Genomic DNA, 16,429 nt, shown 5'->3' with positions numbered 1-16,429 from the left:
TCGAACCATGACCTCCTGGTTCAATGTTCAACCACTGGGCAACAGTGGCTGGGCTGTTTAACCTTTCATGTGTGAACCACAAAATGGTTCAAAAATATTAAAGTTAAAAATGAAAAGATGCATTAAACCTATGAAAATGCAAATGTCAGTCTTTCTGAAAAGAGGTGGCAACCCATTGGGAATCCATAGGGACGCATTAGGAAATCAACCTGTCAGAGAGGCAGGGGTGTCAGGTCAACAGCAATGTGGAACACTGCAGGGCTCTGCCTGAGAAAAGAGAACTCATGCCTGTTCGAGGAGATTCCCATTCCCTCTCCCACCCCTTAGAAGTAGCTGCATTCCAGCCTCTGGCTGTTTCATTCATTGGTTAAGATTTCTTTAAAAAGAATCTTTGAAATGACTTCTGTCAATAAATTACCCTTGTCATTTCTTTGAGATTGCCCAGACTCCCTCCACTGCTCTCTCCCTTCTTTTATATATATCTTAATCTCCTGCGCGATCTTCCCTACCCTTCCATCTCCTCTTTTTCCTGTTTTGTTTCTACAATACTCTCAATCACTTTCCAGGGCCCGACTCCCCCATCTCTCCCCTTCTTGCTGGAAGCCCAGCCCTTCGTTGCTGCTCTCTTCTTCCACCCCTTCATTTGGGTTCTGGGTGTAGGTCTTGTAAGCAGGTCCAGCAGGACCCAGTGCAAAATGAAAACGGGGAGCCCCCTTGCTGAACAATAATTAAGAATTTCAACATGGAGACAGGAGTGGCAGACCCCATGCAAGGCTCTCCTGAGCACGGAGTGCTGACAACCACAGGGCGGGGTTTGCAGTGTTTGTTGCTTTAATTTATTGTTTATTCACCAATTCTCTGAACACTTTCTGTTTTGCTTCTGTCGTCTCTAATGGCTACTTCAACTTGCTTGATTTTGCCCAACACAGTCAGTATGTTTATAATAACCAAATAAGACATTCTGTTTTAATTGTTGCCCTTTTTTGCTATATTTTTGGCTGATCCTGAAGGGTAATGAGAGCTTCCCTTGTAGCCACATCTGCCTTTGAGAGGATGCTTGGCTGTTCCTGTCATTCAAAGTCCCTCAAGGGTAAAATGGCACCCAGGAGGTACCTCCCCTACCTGGCGGACAGGTAGGCTGCATTACCGGGGTGAGTGTACTATCAAAATCACCATTTAATATGCATTGCTCAGGGGGTGGGTCAGGTAAGCATTCAATAAGCAGTGGCCAGTATTATTTGCTTGCTTGACCTTAGCAGAAGCATAGTTCTAGTTTAAGGAGTTTCCTTCCAGATTGAAGAGTTCTTACCCGCTTCCCTTAAGACATGTGGTCCCACCAGTCACCATCACCCCACATCTCTCCTGTCCATCCCCCCCACCCCTTCACGAAAGGCCCAGCCACCTACTTGTTGGTCTGCCTCTGGTGTTGGATGACCATATTTTTCTCGTGGATCGTCTCCAAAAGGGCCGTCGCCAGAGATTTCAGATCAGAAATGGACTGCGGAGTCGCCGGCAGACTGCACCCGTGATCCTCCGATAGCAGATCCTGGACTAGGTGAGACAGAACAGTGACAACTCAGACTCAAGTTCATCCGGAACCCTGGAATGCAGACCAATGTCAGCTCTTCCTAGACACTGACAGGGGCCCAGCCTCTAACTGCTGCGGGGTTGCATTGAAGAGTCCACTTCAAGGGTCAAAAGTACCACAGAATGAAATTCAATGTGTGGGTTAAACAGGAAGGCGGAAGTCCTCATGGATTTTTATCAACAACGTTTAAAAGGAGAACAATCTGTTGCACTTGTCCAGTATTTTATAATTTCAAAGATACGTTCCTATTGACTAACTCATTTGAGACTTAAAATGAACAACAATAAGAAATCCACCTGGAAAGCAGCGTTTATCCTCATTTCACCGACAGGAAAGCAAAGTGCAGATGGATTACAAACATTGGCTGAAGGTCACGCAGCCGCGCTAATGACAATGACTCTAGTCCTGACCGCCTTCCTGTACGTCAGAGTTTCCCAGGGTGTGCACCTTTAGTAGCAAGATAATGTGGGAGACTATTTAAACTACAAAATACATTCTGTATACGCACATTTTTGGAATGGGTAGATAGACTAAAGGTTTACACAAAAAGTCAATGACCACTTGTACTCCCACCAGACAGAAAAAGGAATGTATAAATCACTTTATGTTTTTTTTGTGTGTTTTTCACATATTAGCATAGCTTAATTATTTTAGCCAACTAAAAACTACATACAAAACAAGATTAGCATTGTTATTTGTTAAGAGGCTTCATGTTAACTTAATCAATTAAATTAATATGATTTACTAAATTAATACGATTATTTTTGTTGTTTTTTAATCTTCATTGTTTTTTTTTAAGTTTCTTTATTGATTAAGGTATTATATATGTGTTCTTATCCTCCCATTGCCTCCCCAAACCCCCACCCATGCCCTCACCCCCTTGTTGTCTGTGTCCATTGATTAGGCTTATATGCATGCATAAAAGTCCTTTGGTTGATCTCTCCCCCTTGCCCTCACCCTCTAATCTTCATTGTTGAAAGCATCACATTAGTCCTCCTTTTCCCCTCATTAACCTCTTCCAGCCCGTTCCCGTCTTCCCCCTACCCCCAAACCTTCACCACCCCATTGTCTGTGTCCATGGGTTCACTATATGTTTTTGGACACCTTTCCTACATACCTATACATAGCTATACTAATTCATACATTTTTCTTCAAAAGTGGGAAAAAAGCTCTGCTCTTTTCACTTAACTTGATGTCTCATCTTGAGTATCTCCTTAAATAAAACGTAAGAGCTGCTTCGTAGTTCATATACAGATCTACAATAAATAAATGTTGTTTCCAATGTTTTTTATTATAACTAATGTAGGAAGAACTTTCTTGAAGCAAAATGTCTGCATAGGTCTCTAGTTACCAGTTTAAGGCTCGTAATAGGTTGCCCAACGCTTATTAGCAAAGGTTGCCCAGATTTGCTGCTTGGCGGCGGTGTTTGAGTGTGGCTGGCATGCCCCGCGGCAGTGGTAAGACTGGTCTCAGCACTCAAAGACGCTATGCATCAAGAGTATCCAAAGCTAAATGTAGACGGGCTACTCCACATTTCTATAGAGTATTGGAGTTTTCTTTAAAAAAATTTTTTTAAAAATCTGGCCCTAGCTAGTTTGGCTCAGTGGATAGAGCGTTGGCCTGCAAACTGAAGGATCCTCTAGGTTCGATTCAGGTCAAGGGCACATGCCCAGGTTGCGGGCTCGGTCCCCAGTAGGGGGTGTGCAGGAGGCAGCCAATCAATGATTCTCTCTCATCATTGATGTTTCTATCTCTCTCTCCCTCTCCCTTCCCCTCTGAAATCAATAAAAATATATATTTTTTAAAAATTTATAAAAAAAAATCTAGGGTGTCCTTTTCTAGTAGAATAAAGAAAAAAGTTGCTTGGAAAAGTGCCTTGGGTGTTAGTTAAGCTGGAGAGTCAGCATTTTTTTTTTCCACGCCACCCTCGCTCTGATTAAGACTGCCATCTGATTGTTGCCATCTGCACTGCCAATGACCCGAATGTGGGCCAATCGCACATGTTCAACCCAAGGCTTACGATTAAAACTGAGTCCCCAGATCGTAAGCGTCAGAAGCAAGCTCTCTGCTATTTGTCCCCCTGGATGGTTCCCGGAAGACCATTATTTTTCATGGGAATTGACAGGGAGGAGAAACAAAATTGCAACCAATACAAGCTTCCTTGAAAAAGGCATATGCTCCATGATAAAATGATTCCAGCAGCTCCGAGACTTCTATTCAAAGAGGCCAGGAAAAAGGGAAATTCGATGAGGCTGCAACATGTACTCGGAGATGCTACGCTGGTGATCAGAGAAGGAAAGAAGAGCACAGGGCCGGGGAAAGGACACAGATGAGGGCCAGTTATTAGGAAAACCTCTAAGGCGGAGGTTCCTAAAGCAGGGCCCCCCAACCAAGCATCATCCTCACCTGGGGATTTTTCAGAAATGCCGATCCCCAGGGCCCACCCCAGGCCTACTAAATCAGGAACCCAGTAATCTGTGTTCTAAGGAGCCCGCCAGGGAATTCTGATGCAGGCGGAAGTTTCCAAGGGTCAGCTCGGTTCCTGGTCTACAAAACGAGATGTGATTGACAGCTCTAGCATTCTGGGGTCCGAGGGGTCCCCCCTGAGAACAAGCCCTACCTTGCTTTGCAGAGAGAACGCCTGTCAGAGCACTGCTGCTGGATCTGCCCTGGCCTTTGGTGTTCTTCCGTCTCTCGAGAGCATTCTACAGCAGGATTGGGAGAAAAAGAAAAACCTGTCAGAAAAGCCAATCATGGAAAAATACCTCGTTACGTTTAGTCGCATCCTCCCAGTTCAGCTCCCAAGAACCCTTAGCAAACCCCCGAGGCTGGCCCACTTGTTCAAGCTCCGAGTCCCTGCCAAAGGGTTGGGGTTTTATGGTCCCGGGAAAGAGGTTTTTAAAAAGTGGGTGCCTGGCAGAATGAAAGCAATTTCCCTCTCCCAAAGAGAAAAGGCACTCAATGCATATTTGTTAAATGATCAGATCTCAGCCTCATGTGTGAAGCCACTGGTTATGAAAACCCTTCCGAACAGACAGGAGGTGGAGAACAGGTTCACTTTCATGTACCGAGGCCCAGAAGTAGTTGGTGGTATTTGGAAGGATTCCGTGGTTGGACTGGAAAAAGAGCCACAGCCAATCAGTGATACCTGCCGTGGGCACAGAAAGGGAAGTGCACAGGTGCCACCTAAATGTCATTCCGAGAAGAGACTCTTACATTGAAATGGATATGTACTGCCTAGCTAGTGTGGCTCAGTGATTGAGCATCAACCTATGAACCAGGAGATCACGGTTCAATTCCCTGGGTCAGGGCACATGCCCAGGTTGTGGGTTGGATCCCCGGTGGGAGGCATGCAGGATGCAGCTGATCAATGATTCTCTCACATCACTGATGTTTCTCCCACTCTCCCTTCCTCTCTGAAATCAATAAAAATATGTGTAAAAAAAGAACAAGGAACCAAATTATACCTAAATAATTCCGTTAATAAAAAAACTGATATGTACTATACAGCCAGTGCTTGGCACATAGAAGAGCAGAATACATGTTCTTGAATGCATTCGTGCATATTTTAAAGTTATGTATTAATTATACATCTTTAAAGCTGCATTCTTCTTCGGCTGCATGTGTATATATAGACGGGTATAAACTAACGTGTGGCCCCCACAGAACGGAAAAGAGGAACAGCATGGAGATTTCTGAGAAAAAAGCCCACGTCAAAAGCCAGGAAAATGAGAAGGCTCTCTCCCCCAAGCATCTAGACTGCTGTAAAGCTTCCCCCTCAGCAAGGGAAATCAATCTATTTTCAAAGCAGAGAAACCCAGGAGATTTCTCTAATTATAACACTTACAAGTAACATCTGCAGAAATAGATATTATCAAACTAATGGTGCTGGAATGAGACGAAATAACAGCAGGGAGAACTTAGGCACCCTGTCCTTTCAGGGTGACGTGAACACTGTGGTCTGGATTGTGACTTCCTAATCTTTGTTTCTCCGTCGCTCGGAAACCATTTTCTTAGGGACAATGATGAGACCAATAGCATCTGGTGACAGAACTGTTTCTAGAAAAGCCAGGTAAGAAGCCTGAGGTCGTATGGACCGACCAAGGCTGTCAAGGGGCCGTGTCTGGATTCTGGGGTCTCCGTGTGCCCCGTCCTGGTAACAGCAATGAAGGAACTCTCGCAAAAGCTGTTTTGTTGTCTCGGGTTTAATTCTCATCAGTTACCTCGGTGAAAGCTCTTATGGGCCTCTCCCTGGGAGGGCAGGCAGGCACTAAGATATCTTTGGCACATAAAAGACAATGAAATAGGATGGCATTTAGATGTGCAATGGAATCGCCAATGCCATCGCCATGGTTCTGCTACCTTGTATTTGGCAATGTTGGATTTCAAGAGGTTGACCTCTTCATGAAGTTGCTTTAGTCTCTCTTGAAGGTACCTGGAAAAACAAATACAACTAGAAAGTGTTTGGGGGCAAGAAAACCAAACCAAAACAAAAAAACATACATTCACATAGGAGAGGAGGAAAAAAGCACCTGCCTCAAGAGCCATCTTTTACATACAATGCCTGTCACCACCGAAGGGAGGGGAGAAAAGTGTGTCTGTGCGACCTCTGCTTAAGTGGCTGCGATCAAGGTCAAATATGCCCAAATCACAGAAACCCCGCTTCAGAAGAGCCCCGTGCAGAGATCCCCTAAGGGATAGCCACCCGCTTTTCACATAATTCTCATTAAGATGATTCCACTGGGAAGGCAGGCGGGAAGAAGCAACACCAGACATAACATTGAGTTAGACACATACACACACTGAAATTTGCCTCGGGGAAAAGAAGCAGCTCAGGGAATTTCTCAATTTATTTTCTCATTCTTTTCTCTCTCCTTGATAGCAATAACAGGCAGCTTTCACTGGCTCCCTGCCCTCTCCCCCAATTGGGTGGGTGGGGGAGGTAGAGGAAGGGGCACACGTGGGCATGCAGGTGTGTGGTGCTTCTTTCTGACATTTACTACTAATCTGTGACATTAATATTATTGTGTGTGTGTGTGTGTGTGTGTGTGTGGCGGGAGGGGGGGGCGGGTGGGCGGGGAGGGCAGGGGAGATTGTGATGTTCCTTCATTGTAAGGCAATTCTCTCAAATGTGAATAGGGCTGCAAATAACTCCTAGCCCGCAGGCCGGTGGTGAGCCAGCATTCTACCTGCTGGCAGGCCCGGCCCGGCCACTTGCCTGTTCTCCATGCACAGGGCGTCCACGTCAATGATGCGGTTCTCATGGCCGCCCAGGATGTGGTTTAGCTCCTGGTTGAGCCTCTCTACCTTGTCCTGGTAGGAAGACCGCTCCTCCTTCACATCCTGAAGCTCATCCACAGAGGCCTGCAGGTCATGCTCCAGAGACTCAATCTGAAACCAAAGGAAGCGCCCTTCCTCAAGATGTTCTTCAGGCACCCGCTTTATGGCCAGCGATGGAGCTTTCTGCGAGGCTGACTGATTTTTAGAGAGCGCATAAGACGACCCGCACGCTGTAAAACCGTAAGAGCCACTCACTGGAATACGATCAAAGCTAAAAGGAAGGGGCCGGCGTCCTGCCAGACACTTCCTCTGTCTAAGGTGGGAGGGGTGCTCTGGCTTGGAGAAACAGAACCGATCCCTTACCAACGGGCAGCGTGCCCTGAAATCAGAGGCTCGGAGAGGCCAAATCCCGACGCTGGGAACAGCAGCCAGTGTCTTACAAACACAGGCTTTTTCAAGCCACTCTAGGCCCAGAAATCGTGTTCTGCTCTTCAAAACCAATTAGCAAGAGAAGGAAAGCAAGTCTGGGCTCTCTTAGCTGTTCCCTAACTAGGACTCTGTACCCGTTGAGATTTTGCCTAAAAAGCACTGCTCAGCATTTGAGCGGAAACTTGCAAATTAAGGCCAGTTTGTCACGTTTTGTTCTCTCCTTGTCTATCCTGGGTAAGGGGGGGGGGGGGGGGGGGGGGAGTTTCTAATTGTGCTCAGAACAATGGTATCCAAAGTCACAGAGCAGACCTGCTGGAAGCCAGAAACACAGAGGCGACCTGGGGGAGTACCCAGGAAGGAAAAGCACTGGGCTGGCATCCTCCTTCCTCCTCTGACCTGCATCCCAGACACCTCACACCCTCTGGGCAACAGGGACACGGTCCACTCTTTGTGTTGTGTCCAGCTGTGCAAATCCACCTCCTGCTATGAACGGATGTTAGCAATACCTGCTCCTTCGCTCTCTCCAGCTGCTGAACCAGGTCTTCGCGCTCATGGGCTGCAAAGTGCCGCACACCGATTTCTTCATCTCCAAGCCTCTGTTTGGCAATTGTCATCCTCAAGAGCTGCATTTTCCATTAGTAGGAAAGGGAGAAAGAGAGGGAGAGAGTTAAAATGAGTAGATCAAACAAACAAACAAACCAACCCAAGCACACCAGGCAGAAAGTTTTGAAAGGTTTTCAAGAAATGCCGGGGGAAAGCAGAAGACAAAGAAATTTCTTGCCAATATCATAAGTTTTTAGAAATATATTGTATTTTGTCCACGCATGCACATACACATGTATGCATGGTACAAGGCTGTAGAAACACAGGCCTGGGCATTTGAAGGTGGAAGTCCTGTGTAGCACGGCCCTGGTGAGGAAACCAACTCTGGGTTTCTTTTAAACTTAGCAGAAATTTAAAAGAAATGATAGCACATGCTGAGATGAGCATGCTTCCACACTCCCAACAATGAGGCCATATTATCAAGAGCCTTAAAAATGTCCCAACCTAATGATCCAGTAACTTAACTTCTGACAATCTGGGCTAAGAATAATCCCAGACAGGGACTAGCTTTAGGAAAAAAGAAAAAGTAGATTGCAGTGTTATTTATAGAAAGGGTAAACAAACTAGAACAGCCTCTAACAATAGTGGAATTGTTAGCAAACTATAATGCAATCAATCAAGGGGCTTCTTTGTAGCTGTTTTAAATAAGGGTGATGTGAACTATGTAATCCTACTGACATGTTTAGAATGCCATGTTAAGTGGAGGGGGGAAAGCAGATTACTAACTTTCATATGCAGGACTAAAATTATACTGAGATAGACAAATAAAAAAGAAAAATATTACCAAATATATCAAATTACGAACATGTTTAGGTGATGGTGAGACTGTGTATGCTGCTCTTTTCTTTGTTTTATTTTGTTTTTAATTTTAAAAATGTTTTCAATTACAGTTTACATTCAATATTATTTTGTTTTAGTTTCAGGTGTACAGCATAGTGAGTGGTTAGATATTCAGATACTTCACAAAGTGTTCCCTCCCCACCATATTTCCAATGCCAACCTGGCACGATATACAGTTGTTACAATATTATTTACTATATTCCCTATGCCAGTGATGGCGAACCTTTTGAGCTCGGCGTGTCAGCATTTTGAAAAACCCTAACTTAACTCTGGTGCTGTGTCACATATAGAAATTTTTTGACATTTGCAACCATAGTAAAACAAAGACTTATATTTTTAATATTTATTTTATATATTTAAATACCATTTAACAAAGAAAAATCAACCAAAACCATGAGTTCGCATGTCACCTCTGACACGCATGTCATAGGTTCGCCATCACTGCCCTGTGCTGTACTTTACATCCTGAGACTATGTTTTAACTACAAATCTATACTTCTCATACTCTTCACCTTTTTCACCCAGTCCTCTAAGCCCTCTTCCCTTTCAACCATCAGTCTATACTCTGTATTGTTTGTTCACTTATATTGTTCTTTAGATTCCACATATAAGTGAAGTCATAGGCATTTGTCTATCTCTGACTAACCTACTTCACGTAGCATAATACCCTCTAGGTCCATCCATGTTGTCACAAATGGTAAGATTTCATTCCTTTTTAATGGCTGAGTAATATTCCATTGTATATATGTATCACTGCTTTTTTATTCACTTATATATTGATGGATACTTGGGTTGCTTCCATAGCTTGGCTATTGTAAAATGCATATATTCTTTCAAATCAGTGTTTTGGGTTTCTTCGGATACATTCCCAGAAGTGTAATTACTGGGTTATAAGGCAGTTCCATTTTTTTATTTTTTAAAGTAAGTAACTCCATACTGTTTTCCACAGTGGCTACACCGGCCTGCATTTCCACCAACAGTACATGAGGGTTCCCTTTTCTCCACATCCTTGCTAACACTTGTATTTCCCTAACTTTTAAAATAACTATGCATGACTTTCATAACATATGTTTGTAAATCCCTACGGATATAATTCCAGTCCTCAGAAATGCAATTTTCCCAAGGATCCCCACAGAATGCATAGCTTCCCCAGACTTCAGGGCCAACCTTCACAGGCAGCGCCAAACCTCCAGGTAGGGCCACAGTGGGAACTCTGTGAGACCAGGAAGATGCAGTGGTCCCAGAGGATCCCTTATGTTCCCATTAGTGCCAGGCAGGTTGCCATTACAGTGACTTTTAAAAGTTACAGTACTGCTTCCAGATGCTTCTTCTAAAAAGGTTGTAAGCCTGACTCCCCGGCCTCCCTGTAGGGTGTGTGTGGATGGGCTTCATATATGGATGAGATCCTGGGGACAGTTTTTCCCTGTCACACAGATCCCACTCGCCAGCAGTGCCTGCTTGGGACACACTTTTCCTTGTTCCTTCCAATGAATCTTGAGGGATTAGTTGCCAGTAGAGGAAATGGCTTTACTTTCAAGTCTCTGAAGGATTTAGGGGCAGGGGAAAGTTAAAAAGCAAAGTAGAATATTAAGTAGATTGAAATAATAACAAACTTGGAAAAGAAATGATGACTGGAGAAAAGTGAAGAGCATTTTCAAATGACATCAGCTTGGGTTCCTTATTTAAAAACTACTCAGTTGAACTGGACATATATTTATTGTGCACCTACTATGTGCTAAAGCAGCGGTTCTCAACCTGTGGGTCGCGACCCCTTTGGCGGTCGAACAAACCTTTCACAGAGGTCACCTAAGACCATCCTGCATATCAGATATTTACATTACGATTCATAACAGTAGCAAAATTACAGTTATGAAGTAGCAACGAAAATAATTTTATGTTTGGGGGTCACCACAACATGAGGAATTGTATTTAAAGGGCCAGAAGGTTGAGAACCACTGTGCTAAAGCATCATTGGGGTTTGGCAGACAATGTTTCAGACAGCAGAACAGCTTAGAGAAGACCTGGCAGAGGCTATACACAGACAGCTGTGCTTGATGGAATCTGATCACAGTCGAGCCACATTAGTCAAGGATTCTGTATTTTCAAATTTGCCCAAATTTATTTGTAACTTCAAAATCAACACCCGTGGCACTTCTAAATCCTGCATGGGCATGGGTGAACAAGTGCAGAGTTGCAAAAAATGTGCGTTGTCTATCAGCCTGGCTCCCAGCTGAGGTTGAAAGAGGCAATGCTCTGCCCTTGCTTAGCTCTCTACACAAGTATCCTTTCCGTGGTCTATTTAGTGCCGCATTTTTCTGCATTTTTTTTCCTGTTTAAAATGGCCCCCATGCATAATGCTGAAGTGCTATCTAATGTTCCTAAGCACAAGAAGGCTGTGATGTGTCTCACAGAGAAAATAACGTGTGTTAGCTAAGCTTCATTCAAGAGTAAATTACGTGCTATTGGTTGTGAGTTCAATGTTGATGAATCAACAATATGCATTAAATAAATGTGACTTTAAGCAGAAACAAAACACACATAAATCAAGATTATGTATTGATCCATTGACAAAAATGTTGTGACCAGAGGCTCACAGAAACCTGTCAAGCAATGTTGGCACCAATTCGATGTCAACAGGAATCCCCAATCTGGGGTGTGGTGAAGAAGGAAACTTTATTCAGTGCAAAGAGCTCAACTGTGATACAACCGGGCTGTGAGAAAGTGCTCTCTCTCCCTGAGCCAGAGGGAAGCTGGCTTATATAGACAGAAGTCTCCAATCCTGGCCCCAATTGGTCTGTCCTCATGCAAATGAGGACTCCAAATCCTTGAAGTTTGATTGGTTTAAAAGGCACAATCTGATTGGTCAGTGAAGATGCTAATGGAGATATAGCTGCACAGCTCCAATTGGACAGGAAATGCTTCAGTTCTATTGGTCAAAACAGGATTCTAGGAACTTCTTTATAAGGGCTGGCTCAGATGGCAGGAACACAGTGAAAGCAGGCAGTTTGGGCAGTTTAATGCAGGCTTCTTGTTAAATAAAGTGTGGCTTGTGTGAGAGTTCCCTATTTACAAATGGCTACTAGGTTCTGCTTTGAAATTTGAGCCCAGTTAGCCACAGGAGCCATTTTTGGTAGGTATCTTCTTTCTTAGGGTTGACAAACCTAATCCTATATTTTTCCTAGGAGCAATAGCTATGTGTTAGTTTAGCATTTGCAACAACTGTAGAGAATACAACTATGGCAAATAATGAGAATCAACTGTATTGGGCCTGGTGGGTATGGGGGGTGGAGTTTATAGCAAGGTTAATCAACTGAAAGCTGATCTGTGAGAACTCTTTCACGTTACACAGTCGCTTGGCTCAGGACTTGCAGAACCCCAAGTGGCTATACAAAAAGAAAAATAGCTAACCAAATAAAAAAAGCTTTCTCAAATCAAAGGGCATAGGGACAGGTAGGCTTCTGCCTTTTGTGGTCTGAGGCAGCAGGAGGCCTGTGACATGACTTGGAAAGTGGGGCTCTTTTCTTGATATATGAAAAGCCAGACTGGCGGCCTGAACTTTAAGTAATAAAACACCACGGTGGTTTTCCATTCACAATCCGCTTCACTGAGCACTTAATTTAGAATCACACAATTATGTTTGCTTAATGCCAATTAATTATTAAACATGTTTACTCAGGTCTGACAGCCATATAAGAGAGTCATCGTTTATATACTGGATGCCTGTTAAGCTTCAATAAATATGTTAACAATCATTTGGTGTTTAATGTGCATACCATATCGGCTATTAAACCTCAGGGCTAGACTGGTTGAAACACTTATTTTTAAAGTGAGGCCCAAGTTGGTGATAGCTGGATCATTAGTTGGATTTGACACTCAAGTGCAATCAGCCGAAGGGGCCCACGGAGGCCACACAGCAGGACTGGCAGGGCCCAGGAAGAGGTCTGCCTTCCCAGCTGACAGCTCAGAGGCCCTGGAGTCCCACTGCCTCGGTGTTCACCTCCTGGCCCCACAGTCTGTGAGCTGTGCCACCTCAAACATGTGCCTTGATGTCTCTGAGCCTTAGCATCCTTCACTGTAAAAATATGACAACAGTAATATAGCTTCTTACTGTTACTAAATACACATTTGACTTAGGGAATTCAAATATATGTGTTTGGCAAAAAAAAAAAAAAGATGGGGTGAGGGGGAAGAGGAGTAAGAAAGAGATAGAGAAGAAAGACTGAGAGAGAAATAAAAGTTTTAAAAATTGGGTGACTTTACCCTCCCCAGCTTTCAGTGTCCCCGACAGAGAGGCGGGCAAAATCATACTGTTCATATTTATATAGAACACCACTGTTCAGCTCTACACATGGCCATGTGCCCTGAACTTTATGGAAAATTTAAAGGTCCATCAGAAGAATTTTGACTAGCACAAGTTCCTGCCTCTCACATGCTGACTTCAGAACCTGATTAGGTACATGAGAGAAGATGGGATTTCTCTGCGATACTTAGCACAGCCCCTGGAACGGAAAAAGTGCTCCATAATGTGAGCTGCTGTGACCACTATCATCGGGATGATGGCCATTATCACCCTTCACGTAAGTTTCCCACAAAGGCCCCCAGCTGGAGAAAGCAGAGCCCCCACACCAGCCTTATCTGTAGACCCCAGGCGATGATGATTTCCCCTCTTGGAAAAGGCCAGGAAGCAACTGCTCTGGGCGCTTAATTCCCACAAACATAGGGTCAGAGCTGCTCAGCCCGCCTCCCAGCGCCAGCCCTGGACGTGGCTCAGTGCCCTAGGCGTGCGCGCACTGCCATCAGCGGATGCATTCATTTGGTGACTTAGATGGAAATAAACGTTTATGAATGAATTATGGGTGTGAGTCGTCAGCTTATGGATGAGGCGCAGCTGCAGCTGGGATGTGGCTGAAGGGACTTGAAATGAAGGGGCCGAATGGCTCTTAGGTGCCCATCCCCCACCTGCCCATTGAGTCCAAATCCCCACTCAAACTCGGGTCCTCCTCAAGGCCCCTGGCTCGGAATGACCCCCTCCTTCCCTGATCTCTTCTCAGGCTTCATCCCTCGCAGTCTTCACCATTCTCTCTCCCCTCCTGTCATCTGCCTGAATCCATCTCCCCCCTAGACAGTGAGGGGCAGAGCCAGTGGCAGGAGCAGGCACTCCTCTCCAGGTGCTATCTGCGCTCAGATCCTGCTTCTGCTGATCTAGTCACCTTCTCAGGAGCCATCAAACCTCACTGGGCCCCAGGGGACTTTTTTTAAAAATGGGAATTATCTTAGTCCATTCCAGCGGCTATAACAGAATATCATAGACTGGGGGCCTAACAAACACAGACACACATTTCACATTGTTCTGGAGGCTGGGACCTCCAACATCAAGGTGCCCCCCGACTTGGTGTCTGGTGAGAGCCTGCTTCCTGGTTCATGGGTGGCTGTTTGCTCACGTGGCCGAGGGAGCAAAAGTGCTCACTGGGGTCTCTTTTATGAGCACTAATCCCGGGGGTAAGAGCCCGGCCATCATGATCTAACCTCCCCACCTCCAATGCCATCACACTGGGATTAGGCTTCAACAGATGACTCTCATGGGGGCACATTCAGTCTATACTAAGGCTAAAGCGACCCTGTCGAGAGCGCAGTTATGAATGGCTGCCCAGCCTGTACACTGCACAACTCCAACTCTGGGGCCTCCGTCTTCTCAGTATGAAGATATAAGTCAGTGATTTTCAACCGGTGTGTTGCAAGAATATTTACAACATGCAACACCTTCGGCTGTCAAATAAAAAAATGACAACAGCCAACACAATAATAGCTGCCCGTCGTGAATGAATCAAAATTATACCTATTTTTGGGGTCAGATCAGCAAAACCTTTTTTTTTTTTTTTTTTGCTGTGCCTCAGAATTTTAGTGATTAGTTAATGCGTGCCACAAGAAGAAAAAGGTTGAAAATTGCTGCTAAAAGGCAAGGACCAATGTTGATGTAACTCTCGCTGTTGACTTGACTGTATTGTTGGTGAAGAGCTTTGAAAGTGAAATCCCCAGTCACAGTTAGTCTGGTTACAGTTCGTGTAAAGTGCCTATTTGCCAGGGTCACTGGGAGGGTCAGAGGAGAGAACTGTTGAAGGATGCAGATGCTAGCCCTTCCTCACCCCCAATCCTGTACACGGATGCAAACAGCTCACCTAGGAAGAGGTCAGCACCAAAAGGCACTTATTAAACATTCGTCGGGCAGAGTGCTGTTCCGGGCAGCTTAATTAACAAGGCCCTCACCCTAACCAGTTTGGCTCAGTGGATAGAGCGTCGGCCTGCGGACTGAAAGGTCCCAGGTTCGATTCCAGTCACGGGCATGTACCTTGGTTGCGGGCACATCCTCAGTAGGGAGTGTGCAGGAGGCAGCTGATGGATGTTTCTCTCTCATTGATGTTTCTAACTATCTCTCTCCCTTCCTCTCTGTAGAAAATCAATAAAATATATTTTTAAAAAAAACAACAACAAGGCCCTGACTAGCTTTACTTTTCCTGTTGCTTTTCTCCACACCCTCTCCCGCTGCCCTGACTTCTGAGAGACGCTCGATAAAACTGAGCACGAGAGCTTAAAAGGTCCCACGTGGGCAACTCTGTTGTGTATACCAGAGACTAAATTTCTAGTCCTGTTCTAGCTTTAAACAGAAGCATTTGTCACTTAAAAAACAAACAAACACAAATACACACACAAAAAACCAACACAGACCCAACAGTTTTCACTTTCTCTCTCCAGGGCTCTGGAGATCACCATGCACACATTCATTAGTGTATATCGATGTTGCCCAGCTAATGAGCACCCAATTTGGGCCAAACAACATGCTAGAAGTTTCCTTCACGTGATGCTTTCAGTGGCTTTTCACTGCACCAGAATGAATGCCTGTGCCCTTCGGAGGATAAGCTGCTCCCAGCCCACCTCCAACCCCATGGCTAACGCTCCCTTGTTCTGTTCTTCAGCCACCCTGTGCCTCGAATACACCAGGCTCCTGCTTGTCTCGGGGCCTTTGCACTTCCCCTGCCCTTGGATTAGCCTGCCCACATGTCTGCCCAGAGCCCATCCTTTTGTCTCCTTCAGGTCTAAGATTAAATGCCACCTCCTCGGACACGTCTTCCTTGGACACTATCACAGAAGCTCTTTACCTGCAAGGTACTCTTCCTTTCACCGCCCTACCCTGCTGTCTTCATCGTACTCACAGACATGACCGCCTTCACCTGCGTGTGCGCTCCCCACTGTCAGCTGCCCCCCAGCAGGAGCCTTGCCTGTCATCTGCGCTGAAATAGCTCGGCACTCAGAGCAGTGTCTGGCTCTCCCAGGGGCCTCAAGAGCTCCTTACATTAGGGACCTCTCATTTGATGCTTCCCACAACTCCAGGAGGCAGACACTGTCCTCCCCTCTCTATCGCTGAGAACCCCCTGGGGGCTCTGAAGCCAGGTCTCCTCACCCAGGACCTGCTCAGCTCAGGAGCAGCCCTCACCCAAGGTTTCAGTCTCAACACTCAGAGCAAACACATGCACAGAACTACCCGCCTGGCCCTGTCCTGGGTGCTTACACATGTTAACCCATGTAAGTCCAACAAGCACCCTACGAGGTGCTGATACTATCTTCAATTTCAGGCGAGAAACTGAGACACACAGACAGAGTGAGTTGCCCACGTCGAACCTCACCAATGGCAGG

The 16,429-nt window shown here is 45.3% G+C and overlaps 1 protein-coding gene across 3 annotated transcripts in view; it reads right to left on the bottom strand.

Moving 5' to 3' along the window:
• CCDC149 (coiled-coil domain containing 149) overlaps nucleotides 1–16,429 on the bottom strand; it is a 106,670-nt gene that overhangs the window by 23,096 nt on the left and 67,145 nt on the right. For all 3 annotated transcript variants that reach the window (XM_070398573.1, XM_070398554.1, XM_070398563.1), the window contains exons 5-9: nucleotides 7,804–7,920; nucleotides 6,807–6,979; nucleotides 5,951–6,023; nucleotides 4,209–4,293; nucleotides 1,407–1,551 (exon numbers count right to left, since the gene is read on the bottom strand). In XM_070398573.1, coding sequence (XP_070254674.1) covers nucleotides 1,407–1,551; nucleotides 4,209–4,293; nucleotides 5,951–6,023; nucleotides 6,807–6,979; nucleotides 7,804–7,920 — 593 coding nt within the window. The remainder of the gene's footprint in view (nucleotides 1–1,406; nucleotides 1,552–4,208; nucleotides 4,294–5,950; nucleotides 6,024–6,806; nucleotides 6,980–7,803; nucleotides 7,921–16,429) is intronic.

Source organism: Myotis yumanensis, unplaced genomic scaffold, assembly GCF_028538775.1.
Source record: "Myotis yumanensis isolate MYYU_CA2020_CCGP unplaced genomic scaffold, mMyoYum1.0.hap1 SCAF_1, whole genome shotgun sequence".
Lineage (NCBI taxonomy): Eukaryota > Metazoa > Chordata > Mammalia > Chiroptera > Vespertilionidae > Myotis > Myotis yumanensis.
This window is presented reverse-complemented; position numbering and strand designations above follow the sequence as displayed.